At 39.8% G+C, this 20,701-nt stretch overlaps 1 protein-coding gene across 1 annotated transcript in view; it reads right to left on the reverse strand.

Annotated features, from left to right (window-relative positions):
• ALPI (alkaline phosphatase, intestinal) overlaps window positions 1–16,545 on the reverse strand; it is a 33,147-nt gene extending 16,602 nt beyond the window's left edge. Inside the window, exons 1-8 of the mRNA XM_056563227.1 lie at window positions 16,156–16,545; window positions 13,429–13,545; window positions 11,105–11,220; window positions 10,280–10,454; window positions 9,026–9,198; window positions 5,760–5,894; window positions 2,569–2,638; window positions 1,296–1,430 (exon numbers count right to left, since the gene is read on the reverse strand). Of these exons, the coding sequence (XP_056419202.1) occupies window positions 1,296–1,430; window positions 2,569–2,638; window positions 5,760–5,894; window positions 9,026–9,198; window positions 10,280–10,454; window positions 11,105–11,220; window positions 13,429–13,545; window positions 16,156–16,228 (994 nt within the window). The 5' untranslated portion in view covers window positions 16,229–16,545. The remainder of the gene's footprint in view (window positions 1–1,295; window positions 1,431–2,568; window positions 2,639–5,759; window positions 5,895–9,025; window positions 9,199–10,279; window positions 10,455–11,104; window positions 11,221–13,428; window positions 13,546–16,155) is intronic.
• Window positions 16,546–20,701: the final 4,156 nt, after the last annotated feature.

Here is a 20,701-nt window from a genome sequence, read left to right on the forward strand (position 1 = left end):
CATGACATCTTGGTGGTTGCTCCAGTGTTTTAGCACCTGAAACAAATCTTGCACGACAGGCTCAGGCAAGCCAGCGGGGACCAGGACCTCAGCAAACTGTAATGCCCCACGGTGTGGACCCAATGTGCCACAAGTGGCAGCTGGCCAGGCAAGCAGAATGGGCTAAACTAACACTAAAGATAGCAGTAAATGCAGCAGAGCTGAACAAGTGTTTGTTACCAAACAGGTACTGTGGCAACAGCTAGCCAAGATGGCTACAGATGCAGGCTGGCTGGAACGAGCTGAAAGCATACAGGAGTTGTGATATACAGCCCAAGTTCATTACAAGAGAGACAGGTCAGGTTCCATGGATGAGACAGAAGCAAAGTTGAGTATACAGGCAGGATAAGGAACTATGAATCAGCAGACAGAAAGAGACCTTAGCGGTACCTTAGCACAACCTTGCTGAGGCCAAGAACAGCAGGTGTGGCAGATTTAAATAGGGAGTTCATGGCTGAGATTGGAGGAGGATACAATAGTGAGAGCACCTGGTCTCTATAAGATTCAGTCAGTTCTCACGTAGACCCTAGTGGACAGAGCCAGAAGTGCAGGAGACACACCAGAGCAGCAAGACCAAGAAGTACGGAAAATACATGGCACAGAGGATGTTGCCCGATGCTGGTAAGGACCAGGATACATGGAACACTGGTGGTTGCCTATAAGCATTGTTACATCTGCAATCAGATGAGAGATAATCTTCCTATCTCATGGCAGATATGACCATGATCACTATCCCCTCATGCTACTCACATGTAACTCACTGTATAATGTCACTCGATACTGTAATTGCAAGATATATTAAGAAATGTCATAATTGTAGCATAAGGATATGTACACATATACACCTTTATAAAAAATAAATTAGCTTTAAATAATTATGTTCCACTACTATATAAAACTGTTCAAAAATCACATCTCTTGTATGCTTAGTGAAAGATAAGATGAAGTACGACACAGAGACCAATTTTGACCCACCCTTTGGGTGAAAGAGAGCAAACTTGAAGTCTCCTAGCTGACAACTGTAAAAGAGATAGTCCTAATGTTGCGGTTACTGCACCAGGACAAAACTACACCCATAAGTGGTGGTCAATGGCAACCACGATAAATATGCTGTAATCTGTATTCCATGATATCAAGACCACATATTGGTCTCTCTTTCTGCCATGTTTAATGTTTCATCAAAGTATATTACAAGCCAAGTGTTAAATGTTTCACAGACTTTATACAAACAGATGTAGTAAATGAACAGAACTTATCTTCTACAAAAAGGTAGAATCCATTGGGATTTTTCTCCAGGATCCGAATGGCTTTCTCTGTCAGCTCCACGATAGAAGGGTCAGAGGAATCATTACGGTTTAATTCATATTTCATATCACCTGGTTCGAAAAGGCCTGGAATACCCAATGATAGTGGGTATAAGAAGATTATTGGTATCTACAGTACATATAGATTGCAGACAAGCAATAGTCAGGTCTATAAAACAGGGAAAGTAGATCTGAAACCATATCCATAAGGCTAAGTTTCCACTTGGTTTTTTTTCTTGCAGTTTTTGAGACAAAGTCAGAAGTGGATCCATAATGGAGGAGAAGTGTAAGTCCTTCCTTTATATGTCCTGTTCCTTTTGAATTCACTTCTGGCGTTGGCTCAAAAACTGCAGTGGCAGATATCCCAAAACTGCCAGAAAAAGTGGAAAGTGGAAACTTAGAGTAAACAAGACAAGGTTTAAAATCTAATACAACTTTATAGGCTATGGAGCTCACAATAAAAGAGAAACCCACTCAAAAGAGAAAAAAAAAGAAGATAACAATAAATATAACAAAAAACACCCACTCAATCTAAGGGCGGAGTGTACGGCGGATAGATGATCATAAAAATAGATAGAGCGAACTAACCTTAAAATTTTATTTGAAAAATAAAATATGGAGAAAGTGGAATAACATTCATTAATAAAATTATCTCTGCAGGGCCCTTGCGGTCATATAAAATGTAGGCATATATCTCTACAAACACAGCTTAACAGGCACTTAGTGTAGTATACACATAGAACTGCAAATAAAAGTCTGTACCTTTACCTATATATATCCCTTCTGTCCGTAACACTGAGATTATATAGCTAGTAAGCACATAAAGTAGATTTTTAACCGTGTCTTCCACCTGTGGAAGCAAGCAACGTTCTAAAATCATCCGTTTCACTGAGCATTTTTAGAACGTTTGCAGTTCTTTGTGTATACTACACTAAGTGCCTGTTAAGCTGTGTTTGTAGAGATATATGCCTACATTTTATATGACCGCAAGGGCCCTGCAGAGATAATTTTATTAATGAATGTTCTTCTACTTTTTCTTTATTTTATTATTAAATTTATATTTTAAGGTTAGTTGGCTTTATCTATTTTTATGACCATCTATCCGCCACACACTCCGCCCTTAGATTGAGTGGGTCACTGAGGACTGCTTTTCGTTATATTTAAGGTTAAAAATCTGCATGTTTCATTTCAGCTCACATTTCATTTTCTGTACATAGATCCATACCCATTATATAAGTGGCAGTGGATTCATTAATCTGATTCAGCTCCTCTTTATTCCACACATATCGAGCGCCCTGGAACAGTGAGAATGATGGGTTAATCTTTCTCTTTCAATATGTCCTTACTATTAAAGGATCATTTTTGTATCTGATATATGCCAATCAGACTAAAGGCTTGGACTACACAATGACCAAAATGCATCCATGTATTACTTCACAATTGTGGGTGTAACACAGCGTCAATTGTTCTTTATTGGAGATTAAATGTTGTTGACATTAGGAAAATGCTAAAATACATGTTGTTTGCAATTTGTTTACCATATGGATAGATAACAATACATTTTTTTTAGGCTAATTTCTCTATATAGAAGTGCCCATTTACCATATACATCTGGAAAGCACATAGAATATGTGATAAACATACATGATAAGCGCCTGAAATATTATAGAGGCCACAAGAGTGCAAAACAATGTGAATACAGCCTTGTCATGGTTCACATCGTAGAACCATAGACTGTTGGCAGGAAAGACCACCTGATCCATCTAGTCTTAGAATTATAAATCTTAGATCATAGAGTAGCATCAGCCTTAACCACATATTTGGCCATAGTCGTAACAGAATTGTTAATTTACTCAACCATTTGGTAGGAAAACAATTTGTTCCCATTGAAACTGGATCAGATTTATAATCTTTTCTGTGATCATAGCTTAGAAGTCAACTGTAGATTAAGAAATATATACACTCCCATGACCAAAGGTACGATGCCAGACACAGAGTAGAAAGACAGAAACCATGATTTCCATTTTTACGATTTAATATTTAAGAGAGCACCCTGATTGTCCCCTATGGCCAATACTAGAGAAAATAACATCCCTGATCCTATTGTTCATCAAGAAAATAGTCTACTGTAGAAGGGTTGGAAAAGTATTTTCCCGCATTAAAGGAATTATCCAGGAATAGAAACATAGAGCTAATTCCAAAAACAGTGCCACCCCAGTTCCAAGGTTGTCTGGGGTATTACAACATGGCTCCATTTACTTCAATGGAACTGAGCTGCAATACCACACACAGCCTATGGACAGGTGTGGTGCTGTTCTTGGACGAAATAAGCTCTGTTTTTCTATTCCTGGATGACCCCTTTCAGCCCTTAAGGACACAGCCAATATTCTTTTTTGTGTTTTTCTTTTTTGTGTTTTTCTTTTTTCCTCCTCTCCTTTTAAAATCCATAATTCCCCTACAGACCCTTATAATGGCTTGTTTTTTAAATGTGACTAATTGAACTTTGTCAAAACATCTTTTATTTTACCATAAAATGTACTGTAAAACAAAAACATGTATATTTGTTGGAGGGGGATTTAAAAGAAAAGTGCAATTTTGCAACTTTTTGGGGGGCGGTTGGGGGTTGAGTTTTTTCACTTTATAGTAAAATTGATACATAATCTTTATTCTGTAGGTCCATGCAATTAAAATGCATACTATATTGTTTTTATAATATTGTACTATTTAAAAAAAAATATGCTAAATTTTCTGACCCCTACAACTTTTTTTATTTTGCCATAAACAGGGATTTATGAGAGCTCATTTTTGGCACTATGATTTGTAGTTTTGATGAGATTTTTTTATCGCTTTTTATTTTGCTTTTTTTTCTAATACATTATGTGACAAAAAATCTGTACTTTTGGGTTTGGTATTTTTTTAAGTTTATGCCGTTTATCGTGCTGGAACATAAACATTATATTTTAATAGTTTTGACATTCTTTGTAAAATAGGAAAATAAGGGTGGTTTGATTTTTTTATTAGGAGATGGAGTTTTATATAATTTTATAGACTTTTTTTGCTTTTTACTTTACACTTTTTAAGTCCCCATAGGGGACTTTTATATGCAATCATGAGATTGCATTTACTGTATAATGCTATGCCTATGGCAATCCACTGATGCATCCTAGCTAAGCCCATGCTTCATCATTGGATCATTGGATCAGCAATTGGCCACAGGAGGCAGGTAAAGGGCCATTTTAGCTCACCGAACCCCCCCACGATCACATTGCAGAGGTTGGTGAGCTCCACGGAGCTACTGGCAACTTCCACTTTACATGACATGATCAGCAAGGTGCCAGTGAGTTAAAGATATTTGTAAATTACTTCTATTTAAAAATCTTAACTCTTCCAGTACTTATCAGCTGCTTTATACTACAGCAAAAGTTGTGTAGTTATGTAGTTATTTCCAGTCTGACCACAGTGTTCTCCACTGACACCTCTGTCCATGTCAGGAACTGTCCAGAGAAGAAGCAAATCCCCATAGCAAATCTCTCCTGCTCTAGACAGTTCCTGACACAGACAGAGGTAGCAGCAGAGAGCACTATGGTCAGACTGGAAAAAACAAAACAACTTTCTCTGGAGCATACAGCAGCTGATAAGTATTGGAAAGATTAAGATTATTAAATAGAAGTAATTTACAAGTCTCTTTAACTTTCTGGCACCAGTTGATTTGATAGAATTTTTTCCACCGGAGTACAACTTTAAGGATTCAGGGCATACAAGTCCTCTTGGTCATTAAGTACCAGGACACATGTGTGCCCTATGGGGAACATGTATCAAAACCTTTATAGAGAAAGAGTGGTGCAGTTGCCCATAGCAACCAATCAGATAGCTTTTTTCTTGTTTCAGAGATTTTTTTTAAATGAAAGAAGCGATCTGATTGGATGATATGGGCAATTGCACCATTCTTTCTCTAAACAGGGTTTGATAAATCTCTCCCTGTATTAACAGGTAATACATGCGCATACACTGAGTATACATATTTAAGTTTAGGTTGGGGTCAATACTTATTATTTAACTGATCTAATGTTCTAATGTTTATGGCCAGCCTTAGACTATGTGGTTGAGACAAAAATAATAGATTAAGGCTGGGTTCACACTTTTGAACCTCTGGACGTAAAAATGTGTCTGTCTGGAGCTTCCAAGTGCTGTCTCCATACACATCAATGTCTGCGGAGCGAATTCCGCCTAAAAAATTGACAAGACCATATATCCAACACTTAAATTCCAAAGTGTGCATTGTGCAGCGGAATCTCAAGCCAGCAATGGGACTACCCTGGAATTTCCGAGCAGAATTTCAAACTGGAATTCTGCTTGGAAATTCTGTAGTGTGAACCTTACACATAAACCATTTGAACCACTACTTTATAAACTCACCTTATGTTTAGAGAGCCATTCTTCTATAAGATTCCTTCCATCTTTTCTAAGCCCATTCTGTGCAGAATCATTAGGGTATTCAGGATCTTGGGTTCCTTGAGGAGTCATGTATTTTCGTCCGCCTCCTAGAATCACCTGGACAATGATAAAATTATTGTCATTATATTAAATAACATCATATCACTGGTGTACTTAATGTAGTGGTTGCATAACATAGACTAAGACAAGACTTTCAAGGTTTTTTACAAATACCCTGGACATGGTGACACCAATGCTCTCCATATTATAGTACCAACCGTTTATGCTTTGACAGGTTATTACCAGACCTCATTTTTTTCACTGTAATTCACAATCATTTTATCTGTGTTGTAATAGAAATTAGCTCTCTATGCGCTGACTGACTATCTGGTGAACCTATGACAGACTTGTGTCTACATACAGCAGCTAAGGGAGTGTTAGATCGGCTGCCAGAATCAACTTAGAGACTGTGGGGGGATTTAGCAACTGGTGTAGAAAAGTCACAGAAATGTATTTTTTGTGCAAAAAATGTATGCAACTTTTTGCTAAAGTGATTTTGACTAAGATTACATTGGTACACAGCAAATACCATGTTGGAGATGCCTTCGTTTACGTTATTGCTTTAATTCGGGGTGTGTGGTAGAGGGGTGGGGAGGGTAGACTGGTACTTTGGGGTAACCTCGGGCAACGGTCCGTATTACGCTAGTATGCGCTTCATCAGGCCCAATGTACCCCTGAAGTACCCGTCTACCTACCCACCCCTCTACCGCACACCCTGAATTGAAGCAATAAAGTAAACGAAGGCATCTCCAACATGTTATGTGCTCCGTTCTTTCTTCATATCTTTTGAAGTTGATTGATCTACATGAACTGTTGCATACGTGAGCACTACCTAGTACTGCCTTAAGGGGAAGTTTGTGTACACAGGTGCAAAATATCTGGAAGCCGATTACGGCAGGGAATAAATTGTTTGGTGGTGCCATTATACATACCTTGTCATATTGTGATTACTTTAGTACACACTTATGGTCTTTTACTTTGCAGTGGCTGCTGATTAGTGACATGCGACTTTTGAAAAAGTTGCAAGTGTGGTGAACCAGGAGAGTGGTGGTGTCTGGGGTGTTGCGGTAATGTTACAGGGTCTGGTGGTATTAATCCTTGAATGTCGTGACGCCAGAGTGAGGTTTGCATAGAGTTAATGGTCCTACCCCCAATCGGCCCAGAAACGGCAGGGTATAAACGAAATGTCCACAGCAGATTTTATGAATTAACTGTAGAAATTTACTTGCAGAATTTATGAAACAGTCTTTATAGAGAAACAGTCTCTTAAGAGGTAACCGGAATGCAGATTCCTCACAGGTTTTGCTGGGACTTTGAAGCAATGAGCTTTGATGCAGGCCACTGTGCTACTAATTATAATATTTTAGCTGATAGTAGTCACACAGTATTTGACAGATTGAGCTTTGTAACTCACGGTTTAGTGACTGCAGGGTTCTTTCAGGCTTTGGCCTAGATGAATTGAGATTTCTGCTGAGATATTTGTGCTTGCTTGATAATCCGAAACTAAGAGAGAGAATTTAGTGGCTACAGCCCTTTATATAATAAGGGGCTGGACTAAGTTCATTGGTCAGCAAACCTGTAAGTCCTGAACCCAGTGAACTCTGGGTATATCACATGACCCAGTAAGGTCCTTAAGCAATTATACATTACAACTGTACATCACATGACCAGGGAAAGGTCCTATACATATATATATATTTCCTATACATGAAATAATATATTAACATAAGTTGCATGAGGCGACCAGGGGTAAGCCCTACAGGAGAGCCCTATGGAAATGGAGGGACTCTAGCTGAGGGGACTTTAGACAGGGACAGGACCAGGTCCTCTACGGAGACACCACACAAGTTTGTCACAAAGCCCTCAATTTGTCACAAATCTACACCAGTCTAGACCAGGCTTAAAAAACTGTCTGGGGAGAGCATTTTAGAAAAAGTTGTAAATTTTTTGCACAATGGGGTAAAAAGTTGCAGAGGAGAAATCTAAGCTAAGCTAGCTTTAGAAGCTAATTTATTATTTTTTTCTTGCGAAATTTATTTTGAGCCAAATTTTTCAACCCTCCTGCGATAGTATGATAACAATGTTGCACGTAAGTAAAACCAAAGCAAAAATAAAAGACTTTAAAACATACTTCCTAAAGACACACAATTAGAAATGTCCATTGTGATCATGATCCAGACTACCTCAGACGTGCTGTAGAAACTGCTGTTAAACTGTAGTCATAGATCAGAGCAGTGCCCTTATAGAGATAAAAACAGCCACCCAAAAAGCTCTGGGAAAAGAAAAAGCAGGTAACATGAAGGTATTGACTAACACAACACTTTTGAGCTAACGACAGGACAGTTGTAAAATATACGCAGGCTCTGGCACAGGGTCTGTTTGGTGCCACAGAATGGAGCCGAATGTGTCCTTTGCACAACGGACACCAATGCGTCATGACTAATCCCAATGACTTGAGTAGTGTCTGTCTGGTTTTCCATATGGTGTTTGTTGTTTTTTGTAAATCCCGCATAGAAAAAGATGGACCTTCAAAAACTATTTTTCTCTGCTCAAGTCCCACATTTTTAACAAACTTTGCAAACAGAGCTCCCCTGGATGGAGCTAAAAAGTAATGTAATTTATTGTCAGGAAAAAAATTTTTAATGTCCAATCTACAACTCATTAAATAATATACAAGGTTAGGAAACATACAGATGCTTTCTGGATCTATAAAGAACATTTTCATAATAATTTCTCCTTCAGGTCAAAAAGGATTTGCCAAGAAAGACAAAAGGATTTGCTTCAAAAGAGGGACACATGGAAACACACTTAAAAGGGGACCTGTCAGCAGGAAAACAGGCTTGTAAATAAGCTCATGGCTATATAGGCTAGTCATCAGGATTCTATCTCTCATCAGGATTGTATGTGTACAGTCCATTCAAGTAAATGCAATCGGACCAGTGAATGATAATAGAGGACATGGGCTGGACTCACCTGGGCTTTTACTGTGCTGGGGAACACCCCTGTGCTTTTGAGTCTCATTTGCATAATAAGAAAAAGGCTAATATCTCAGCACTGGAAATGACTATAGAGAATAAAAAAAAAGTTATTCTTGGAATCATGATACCTATTTCTGTCTAGCCATGTTATTATTTACTTATATGTTTTCCTGCTTACCGGACTGCTTAAATGTGTCCACCTGTACTCACATCTATGTCAATGTTAGAAATCAGCTGAATAGCAATGTCTTGGCATCCTAAATCCAGAGCTTCCTGAGGCATGTCGGCATCAGAATACCAGTCCCGATCAGCAGTATGAGCATAATTTCCAGATGGAGAGGCATGTTGGACACGTGTTGTTGTTACAATTCCCACAGACTTCCCTAATAAATTTTAAAAAGCATGTTTCAAATTAGTTCTTGTTATTTTTAATAATGTAACTGCTATAGGAAAACTGATGTAGTGCATCAATACAATACCATGACCCAAGGCATTCCCAAAATAATAAAGGCCTGTGTTATGGCTGGTCAGCATGTCTACAGAGTTGACAGAGGTTCAGGAAGGGATTTACCTTTATGGATGTTGACCTCAGCAGCAACCCCCCCACTCCAATGTATCAAGTTTTCCCTGAGGAATTAATTTTCTCGTATCTCAAGAAGATGTTGGCCTCAGCATCAGCTCCTCTGTCCATGGGAGCCCCATGGAAGTCTCTGGGCAATGATGTTTCCACGATTCCAAAAAGTTACTGCCTCAGCATCAACTCCTCACTCCATTTGATCCACATGCAACTCTTTCTTTGCAATGACATCTCTATCCTGAGAAGGTGCTGGCTGTAGTGTCAGCTTCTCACTCGTATAGGATCTTCATGCACCATTTCTCCACATCCTCAGCTCAGGTCCCTAACTACCCAGGTGAGGAGGAATATTGGGCAGTTCCTGAATGCCCTCCCCAAATGTGTCCATAGAAAACAATTAGGGGCACATCAGGGGTATTTACAGCATCCAGACTGTCCGGTACAGGTGTGACATGGCCCCATTATCCATTCTTAAGAGGTGTTCATCAGAAGGAGACAGCATCACTATATCATGGATGTGTATTCACACAGAACCAATCATTGCTCCAGAATGGATGGTTCAGTGTGAATACACATCCTGATACAGTGATGCTGTCTCCTCCTGATGAGTACTTGCTGAGAGTGAGAATTCAATGTTATACCCATATCATACCCATTCATTTCCTTAAAATGTTTCTATTGCCATTCCATTCTACATATAATCATCCAGTGATACAAACCACAACAGCGCAGAAATTATGCTAATGTTTCCCAAAGTGGGAATTCCTATGATGTTTTATGTTGGTCCCACTGGACATTGGAAAGGAACATAAAATATCCCTCAAACAGATTAAAATTTTAAAAAAGTCAAACAAAGGGTGTCAGAAGAACCTTTGTCAATCTCTATGTACCTGCTGCCTTCGCTCTCTTGAGTACTGACTCAACCTCATTACCAGCTTGAGTACTACAGTTAGACCTCTTAGTGACAGCAGTTAATCCAATGGTTCCATAGTTCCCCTTCACTCCACATAGGTAGGCTGTTGCTGTGCCTGCACTGTCAGGAACTTGTCGATCTATGTTATATGTCTGTGAAAGCAAATGAAAAGAAATGTAAGCAAAAAAACTAAGGGTTATTCTCTCAAAATATTGTACTGTACAAAATTTGCTGATTTTCTGATGAAACTGTCAGAGTAGTTAGGGTAAGGAGCAATGCAGCCCTGACACTAGCCCAAACTACTGTGCCTACCTACTTGGGCGATCTGCCCTAAACAGCAGCCCCCAACTAGGCAACGGTCCCTATACTGGATAATGGTGCAGGAGCATCAAGAAAAGTCAGTCCTAGTCAATAGCTGGGCAAAAAGGGTACCAAAGCAGCAAACAAAGGTTAATCAGAAACAGACAGAGAGTAGGAATATAAGAGGGTAACTAAAGTACAGAACGTAAGGCCAGCAGAAACTACAATATATAAACATGAGTGCAGGGAAAATTCATTTGACTAGGGCAGGGACTGAGTAAAAGAGCAATTTTTAAATAGTGGAAGCCAGATTCAAGCTTTTGTTTTTAAAAAGGCATTTGAAAAATGTAAGCTTGAATCTAATTGGATGTTAAGGACAACTGCTCCACTGTTCTTTTGCACATAGTTAATTAACCATTTCCACAGAATATACAGAAAGCTGTTAAATATATATTCATATAAATATTTAAAATGAGCGTAAAAAAGCATATGTCTAGAGAACCTTAGATAAGGCGGTGTAAGGAAAAGTATCCATCGTCAGTTCAGTCTCTTCTCCCAGTTTCTCTTCCATCTGACCACTTAAAATTCGAGTCGCTGTAACTGTGGGTATCCCCATGCCTATTTAGAGAGAGATTTATATAACACAATCCTGCATATTTTGTATGGTTTACTTGTAGTATCTTCATTCTTATAAAATTATTAATCTTAAATTATTACAAACATAAATAATATAAACCACAATATCTTTAAATTAAAGGGGCTAATTATTATGCTAATTATTGTGAAGCATGCGCAGTCAGACAGGTTAGTAATCAGACCTACAATCCCCATTCAAGCTGCATACACTGGATTTCAACATAGCTCACCGCTGTGTATCAATTAAAGAGGCAGCAGGCATGTCATCACAGGGGAGAGGCTTTGCTGCTTGGTGGGAACAGCATACCCCTAGCAGAACTCCTGCCCTTCTCTACAACATTGGCTATCGAAGGGACGCTAAATGCCCGTGGTGTTCATGTGATAATGGAGACATTATACATATATTTTGGGAGTGTCTATTTATTCAAAGATATTGGGAACTAATAATAGACCTTAGAAGGCCAGTAGAAGCGGTATCTCCTCGAAACTAGTCGCCCACTTCCCCGCAGCTCCGGCTGCGGCTTCCTCTCCTACCCTCCGCACCACCGGCCAGTGGACCATTATGCTGATGCTGTACTGACAATAAAAGGATTCTACAATCTGGGTGAGTGCTGAAGCTTTATTTTTTCCTTGCCATACAATAATAGACCTTGTTGCGAAGGTCTGGGATATTAAAATCCTGATGGAATCAAAAATTTGTATATTGGGATATTTGGATAGTTTAACAATACCAGCTTATACTAAAATTGCCCTTGGAAGATTGTTATATAATGCAAGGAAATTAATAGCACAATTTTGGAAAGCGTCAGATCCCCGACCAAAAAACTTTTTATTAGAAAGATGGAGAAATTGGTGGTCTGGAAGAAAGCAATTTATACGAAAAGAGGACTAGTAGACAAATTTGGTTTGATCTGGAATAAATGGATAAATAGAGGTTAAGGCTGACTGCAGAGTTGGCAGGGGGGAGAGTAGAATTTAATTTTTTTTTTCCTCCTTTCTTTTTTTTTCATTTTTTTTTCTTCTTTTTCTTTTTGTGTATAGTGCCTGGGTAATTTAGATAATCAGAAATTAATATTTTGTATTTTGAAAATTTGGAGGACTATGACTTTTTTTTGCATATGTGTGACTTATTTATCAACTGGTTTCAGCCTGTTGATAATTTTCATTCACGTAAACAATTTTTTCTTTTTTACCTTGTTGTGACTTTTTTTTGCGCAGTTGCGACTGTCGCAGTTAATAAATACCTGACTACACGTAGTCCATTTTAAAATTATTACTACATAGTTAAGTTTTGGAAAACTTGCTTTTCTCGCTTTCCAGTCAAAATGTTGCACGAAAAATCGCGTAGTTGCAAAGGCGAAATTTTTGCAACATTTTTAGTAAAAAATTTTTTACTAAATCGCTTGATAAATGCCTGTCAATGTGTGTTGGGATAAGCTTCTGTAATGCTTTGTTACACTAATTAAAAAGTTAAAAAGAAAAAAAGAGGGAGCAGGCATGTCATCAAAGCGGAGAGGCTTTGCTGCTTGGTGGGAACAGCATACCCCTAGCAAAACCTGTTTGACAATCTGGGCCCCCATGAAAATTTTTTGTTTTTCGAAATTAAGACACCAACAGCTTAGATCAACAGACTACATTTACACTATCATCTCACTGTGTTGGCGGTTTTATAAGCATACACCATGTGACAGATTTAACCCCATTGTAGCCATTTGCTTTACATTTGGAAGGCTTGAGGCAGTGTATTGAGCATGCACAGAGGGTGTCAGCTGTATATTACAGCTGATACAGTGCTGCAACGGCCAGGAACAGATATAACCGATAGTGGCCATTTCAAAATGTAGATGCTGCAGTCAACAGCCATAGCAGCTTTTTACTACAGGTATTATATAACATATAAATGGATAAAGAGGTGGTGTAGCTCACTAAAGCATAAGAATTTTCCCAAGGTTAACTGGTGTAATCTAAACCCTAAATAGACCTAAACTTGAATAAAAAAATTTGTAAGCCAGTCCTCAAAGGATCGTATTTATCTATCCATTTTTCACTCTTCACAATCCTTTAAGGACTGGTTAACTATATTTTTATTATATAACATGTGAAACCTTCCTTGATACAACAATAAAGCTCGACTCACCTTGATTAACAGGAAAGCGTTACCAATGCTTACTCACTCAATTACAGTCTTACCATCTCCCAGGAAGAGAATCAGATTCTTCGCTTTGTGCTCAATTGGCTTCAGTTCTAGCGCTTTCGAAATATCAGAGGCCATTTTGTCATTCCAGAATTTTGAAGTTTTCTCTTCCGCTATAAGTAAACACTGAGATCACAATGGTACTCTCTTATATTAGACTAATACAGGAATTATAAACCGTGTTTTCTTCTTATTCACAAAAATTATCATTTCTATTGTCTTTGCAAACAAAAATACATGTTGTAGAACTTGTGTGCAGGGCTCCTGTGGTGTCCCAGTGCTGAGCACACCTGTCTATCTGTCCCAGGTGGATTTTGCATAGCATGTTTGCTCTGGGCTCACTACTCAGGTGTAAATGTCATAATTAATTTACTGCATTATGTTTTCTATGCACTTTCATGCTGCTGCACCCAAGGGGGTTAACATGTTTGTACAAGAGGATACTAGAGGGATCACATGTTTGCTCATAGCCAACCAGGGCTGCTGCCCTGCTTCCCCTGAGTCTGCTAGACATGGTGGAGTTAGTCAGTTAAGTATGAGGAGGAGAAGAGAGTGGTGGTCACCAATAGATTTTTTGCTGTGGACCTATACCTCGCTACATGAGGTCAGACCTATGAAAATTCCAGTTGCTGCACTAAAATATTCCAGGGCTACAGCGCCCTCCACAGGATCCTGCTGACCAGGATATCTATCCCATAGAGAAGCAAGCAGTGGGGAGAAGAGCCAAGAGAGCTCACGGACCCCATTAGACAAAGAAAAGTATAAGAGGAGGAAAAAAGCCTTGTGCAGTTCCGGTCCTAAAAATATACAGTTTCTACCTGGCGGTAAGCCCTATTTCTGGATGCCTGTGTGGAGAGGAGAATTAGTGTCTGTCAGCTCCCAAGTCTTCAAGAAGTTACTTAATCCAAGCTAGCCCAGCCCAAATAAAAGAAAGCAAACCAAAAGCAAGTTTAATCAGCAAAGACTGAAGAAACTGTGATCCCTCCTGTGCACTACTGTTTGAACTGTTCCTGTATTGCTGCAAGTCACTAAGTAAAAGATAGTTTTCCGTAACTCTGCATCGTGGTCAAAAAAAAATTCTATCTAAGGCTAGGTTCACATGGCTGTTCTCTCCCCTCCCTCTATTCTCCCATCCCTGCTGCTAAACATACACCATACTAACAGATGCAAAAGGATGCAAACTGATGCAAAAGAAAAAAGTTAATACATAAAACTTGGAATACCACTTTAATAGAGCACCAGTTTTTCATCCGTTTGTATCCTTTATTGTTAAGTTTTATTTTTGTCTGGCTACTTTCTGGTTGCTTACACTTCTTCTGAGCATGCTCAACGTAATAACGGATCAAAAATTGATTAGTAAAAACAGATTCAAGCGGATGACATTAAAGGCTCACCCGTTTCCCATTGACTTCAATGTTAATTTTATTATCTTCATTTCTCTTAAACTTTTTATTTATTTATATTTATTTATTACTTATATTATGTAATTTTTATGTAAAAAAAATGGAACAGAAACCAAATGGTATCAAATGGATGACAAAGGATTGTAAAACAATCCCACTGACCTCAATGGGATCCATTTACAACTGTTTGCAAAAGGCTTAAGCGGATTTAATAACGGGCATAAAATAACAGACATGTAAACAATACCTAAGCCTAAATATACCAATGGTACCCATGAATATCATGGGGGGGGGGATCTCCACTATTAAAGTGATATTCCAAGCTTTATTTATTAACTTTTTTAATGTGATCAGTTGTAGCTGAGCAAGCACTGACTGTTCCGACCCAAAACATAAGGAGTGCTTTAAAACAGGACTCGCTTCGGGAGAACAGCAACGGTGGGGAAAGCAACTTGAAATACTTCTTTAAGGATCATGCACTTGGCAGTATTGCATCTCCATACAAACATCTGAGACTGTTATGGCCCTCGACAGTACCACATCTTCAGTGTAATAAAGACCTCTTCTCCTCTTCAAGACGGAATATAAAAGGGAATTGCTAGGGTCTAAAAGCATCATGGGTATGGGCCCTAGGGTAGAATTGGGAAATATTGGAATGGGCCTTTATTGTTTCCATGGAATAAAATGTAAATGCTTTAGCTTAAAGTGCATCTGTCAAATGGCCAAGACAGCTGCACTTCAACCCTTGAATACAAACGACAGATCACCATGGAAAAAGAAAGCCCTCAAACAGAAAAATTTGCAAAAGTTATAAGGGTCAGAATAGGGCGATTCTGATTACCTTTTTGCTTAAAAAAAAAAGTCCAAAGCATGTAAATGTGGGTTGTGTTCTTATCATATTGAGCCACAGAATGAAGATAACATGTCCGTTTCACTGTAAGGAAAGAAATCCAGCAAAAATTGCTTTATCATGCGCACGCTGGCTTTGTTTGCTAGATTATTGGGTATTTTTTTCTATTTCCACCCAAATACAAAAAGCCCTCATTTGGCACTGAAATAGTCACCATGGGGGGGATTTATCAAAACCTGTGTAAAGGAAAACGTGCCCAGTTGCCCATAGCAACCAATCAGCTCGCTTCTTTCATTTTTAGGAAGGCCTGTGAAAAATGAAAGAAGCGATCTGATTGGTTGCTATGGGCAACTGGGCAAATTTTCCTCTGCACGGGTTTTGACAAAACTCCCCCCATGTTTTTAACAAACTGCATAAATCAAGAGTACATGCAAATGTAATTATCTATAAAGAATACTCATCTTTCTTACCTGGGATTGAAGCAGACAATGTAGTTGAAAGGGCACTAAACAATATTCCCAGCCTCACAATAGTAACACCCATAGTTTTTGTCTTGATAAGTCTTCCTACCTGACAAACTTACAAAAGGAACTAACATCTAAGAAGAATAAAACTTATATCCTAGGTCTAACAAGAACATGCCAACTCAAGTCATTTCCTTTTTACAACATTTTCTTGATATCAGTACATGGCACGCCCATTCTTGAGAATTTTATTAGAGGGATCTATCCCTGGAATTTGTACTAGATTGTGTCATTGTAATTATATATAAGTTTTAAGTTTGCCTTGTGCTTGCTGGGCTGTGCATGCAGTCAGACTAGTTTATGCCAAGTGGGATTCTGTGGATTGAGAAGTCTAAAATCTGCCCCGGTGCATTGCCATAGAATGAGATTTGCCATAGAATGAGATGGTCCGCCTCCATCACATCCTATTGGCTCACTCTTGTCACGTGACATATTTAAACGTCACGCATCGATGCGCACAGTAGTGTCAGTTTGGCTATCACAGGGAGAGGATCTCCTCTCCCTGTGATAGCTGAAGATGCACGGAGCTCTCATGGCCTCTGTGGCCCGACAGAAGTTCACACATGTACGCAGCTCATACGGCTGCCTCATATACACTTACTCTATTATTACATGTGTTGTTGATCCACAGCGCTATCGGGATCCCTATGCCCGATGGCGCTGTCATCAGTGTGCGTCCCCGCGAGCGCCCCACACCCGCAGCTCTACTCCCCGTCCCCCGCCCCCCGCAGCTGTACTCCCCGTCCCCCGCAGCTGTACTCCCCGTCCCCCGCAGCTCTTCTCCCCGTCCTACGCAGCTCTACTCCCCGTCCTACGCAGCTCTACTCCCCGTCCCCTGTGAACGCTCAGGGAGCGATCCACAGCGCTATGGGGATTCCTACGCCCGATGGCGCTGTCATCAGTGTGCGTCCCCGCGAGCGCCCCACGCCCGCAGCTGTACTCCCCGTCCCCCGCAGCTCTACTCCCCGTCCCGTTAACGCTCAGGGAGCGGGGAACAGAAAGTAGAGCATCGGGCGCAGGTAAAGTAGTACTGCGCATGCGCAGCACTACGCGAATAACTTTACCTGCGCCCGATGCTCTACTTTCTGTTCCCCGCTACCTGAGCGTTAACGGGACGGGGAGTAGAGCTGCGGGGGGCGGAGGACGGGGAGTAGAGCAGCGGGGGACGGGGAGTAGAGCTGCGGGCGTGGGGCGCTCGCGGGGACGCACACCGATGACAGCGCCATCGGGCATAGGGATCCCAATAGCGCTGTGGATCAACAGTAAATGTGTATGAGGCAGCCGTATGAGCTGCGTACATGTGTGAACTTCTGTCGGGCCAGAGAGGCCATGAGAGCTCCGTGCAGCTTCAGCTATCACAGGGTGAGGAGATCCTCTCCCTGTGATAGCCAAACTGACACTACTGTGCGCATCGATGCGTGACGTTTAAATATGTCACGTGACAAGAGAGAGCCAATAGGATGTGATGGAGGCGGACCATCTCATTCTATGGCAAATCTCATTCTACGGCAATGCAACGGCCTTCTTCTGTTTTATAGTCTCACATGTTGACAGTTCAAGGTAATCTGAGCCAGAAATTTACAGTGGGGCAAAAAAGTATTTAGTCAGCCACCAATTGTGCAAGTTCTTCCATAAAATCCCATTGTCTGATTTTTTGAGAATTTATTTGGAAATTTTGGTGGAAAATAAGTATTTGGTCAATAACAAAAGTTCATCTCAATACTTTGTTACATATCCTTTGTTGGCAATGACAGAGATCAAATGTTTTCTGTAATTCTGCACAAGGATTTCACATACTGTTCCTGGTATTTTGGCCCATTCCTCCATGCAGATCTCTTCTAAAGCAGTGATGTTTTGGGACTGTCACTGGACAACATGGACTATAAACTCCCTCCAAAGGTTATCTATGGGGTTGAGATCTGGAGACTGGCTAGGCCACTCCAAGACCTTGAAATGCTTCTTACGAAGCCACTCCTTAGTTGCCTGGGCAGAGTGTTTGGGATTATTGCCATGCTGAAAGACCCAGACACATTTCATCTTCAATGCCCTTGCTGATAGAAGGAGGTTTTCACTCAAAATCTCATGCTACATGGCCCCATTCATTTCTTTCTTTACACACATCAGTCGTCCTGGTCCCTTCACAGAAAAACAGCCCCAAAGCATGATGTTTCCACCCCCATGCTTCACAGAAGGTATGGTGTTCTTTGGAAGCAACATTACTTTGGTGTGTTCTGACCATATGACATTTTCGCAATGCTCTTCTGGATCATCCAAATGCTCTCTAGCAAACTTCAGACAGGCCCAGACATGTACTCGCTTAAGAAGGGGGATATATCTGGCACTGCGTGATTTGAGTCCCTGGCAGCATAGTGTGTTACTGATGGCAGCCTTTGTTACTTTGGTCCCAGCTCTCTGCAGGTAATTCACTAGGTCCCCCCGTATGGTTCTGGGATTTTTGCTCACCATTCTTGTGATCATTTTGACATCACAGGGTAAGATCTTGTATGGAGCCCCAGATCGAGGGAGATTATCAGTGGTCTTGTATGTCTTCCATTTTCTAATAATTGATCCCACAGTTGATTTATTCACACCAAGCTGCTTTCCTTTTGCAGATTCAGTCTTCCCAGCCGGATGCAGGCCTACAATTTTGTTTCTGGTGTCCTTTGACAGCTCTTTGGTCTTGGCCATAGTGGAGTTTTGGAGTTTGACTGTTTGAGGTTGTGGACAGGTGTCCTTTATACTGATAACAAGTTCAAACAGGTGTCATTAATGCAGGTAACGAGTGGAGGACAGAGGAGACTGTAAAAGAAGAAGTTACAGTGAGAGCCAGAAATATTGCTTGTTTTCCACCATAATTTGCTAATTAATTACCTAATTACTTACTTTTAGAAAATTAAAAACAATTTGAATTTCCAGAAATTCCAGTCTATTGTGACTGAACTAGAGGGTAAAACTGGAATATATTTTATGTGGATTGCTTTTGTTTTGCTTATGTGCTACATATTTACCATACTATTACAGGGGGTTGATAAATTTGGAGCACATAAGCAAAATAAAAAAAGTTGCAGCTGTGACTTTTGTGAGACTTTTTTTTTACGACTTTTTAAATTTGCTCAGGTCAGATCTGGAGCAGACTTGCAACTTTTTGTAAGGAGTTTGCAACTTTTTTATGCCTACGTGCAACTTTCGAACATCATAAATTAGATGACCGCTGCAAAGTGAAAACTGACATTTGTTTAGGTAAGGCTGTTTGTAATTTTTTGCTTACCCACAAAAGCTGCACAACAAAGTGCTTAGCTGCACGTGCGACTTTTTGGGCACCCGGAGTAAGCAAAAAAATGCTCTAAATACCTTGATAAATGTCCCCCATAATGTTTTAGATTAGGATGAGCTGAACAGATTGATACATGATTCTATGGGAAAATACTAAGTGTAACTGAATCAAGTATATGAACTTGATGACATATAGTCATAGTCATAGAGTATATGAACTCGATGACAACAGTACAATGCAAACTATGACCCTTACTTATCCTAATACTATAGTTTATGCTGAAATCAAGGTGGAATGCTGTAAGACTGTTGCCTGCCATGAACTCAAAAGTTCAAGAAAAGTTATAGATTTGATTTTCTGACAAAGTCCCCTGTCTGTGAACTCATTGACAGTAATGAACACTATGACACTTCCAATACTAATACAAGTGCACAGTTACATGCAAATAATTCATGGAGTCCATTGGATGGTTCAAAATCATAAGTCATAAGTAGTTATAAGCCTTTAAATAGATATTATCACAACCGATTGCATCTGAATGTACAGATAGTAAAAAGTTAGATGAGAAGATAATTAAATATAATGGCTATATTTATCAAACTGTCTGAGGACAAAAACTTGCCTATGGCAATAGTAACAGATTTGCCAATGGCAACAATAACAGATTTGCCTATGGCAACAATTATAGATTTGCCTTTGGCAACAATCACAGCATAGGTTTTATTTTGCAATGTAAGAAATGAAAGCTCTTCTGTGATTGGTTGCTATGGGCATATCAGACAGATTGAAAATTTTTAACCCATGTCTTCCAAGAAAAGAAAAAGAGCCCTTTCTTAAAGGGGTTGTCCCACCTCTTGATTTTAATGGGAGTAAAGGAAATGGCAAAGCCCAGCAATGCTATTATGCAAAAAAGTAGCCGTGGAATCTGAATTTCTATTCCAGGAACATCTGGGGTGGAAATTTGGCCATGGAATTCTTCTACAGAATTGCGAACAAAAATTCCATCGTGTGAACATAGCCTTTCAAAGGGGTACTCTGGTGAAAAACATTTTTTTTTTCAATCAACTGGTGCCAGAAAGTTAAACAGATTTGAAAATTACTTCCATTAAAAAATCTTATTCTTTCCAATGTTTACCAGCTGCTGTATACTACAGAGGAAGTTGAGTCGTTCTTTTTCATTCGGACCACAGTACTCTCTGCTGACACCTCTGTCCATAT

This window comes from Hyla sarda, chromosome 3, assembly GCF_029499605.1.
Source record: "Hyla sarda isolate aHylSar1 chromosome 3, aHylSar1.hap1, whole genome shotgun sequence".
Classification (NCBI taxonomy): Eukaryota; Metazoa; Chordata; class Amphibia; order Anura; family Hylidae; genus Hyla; species Hyla sarda.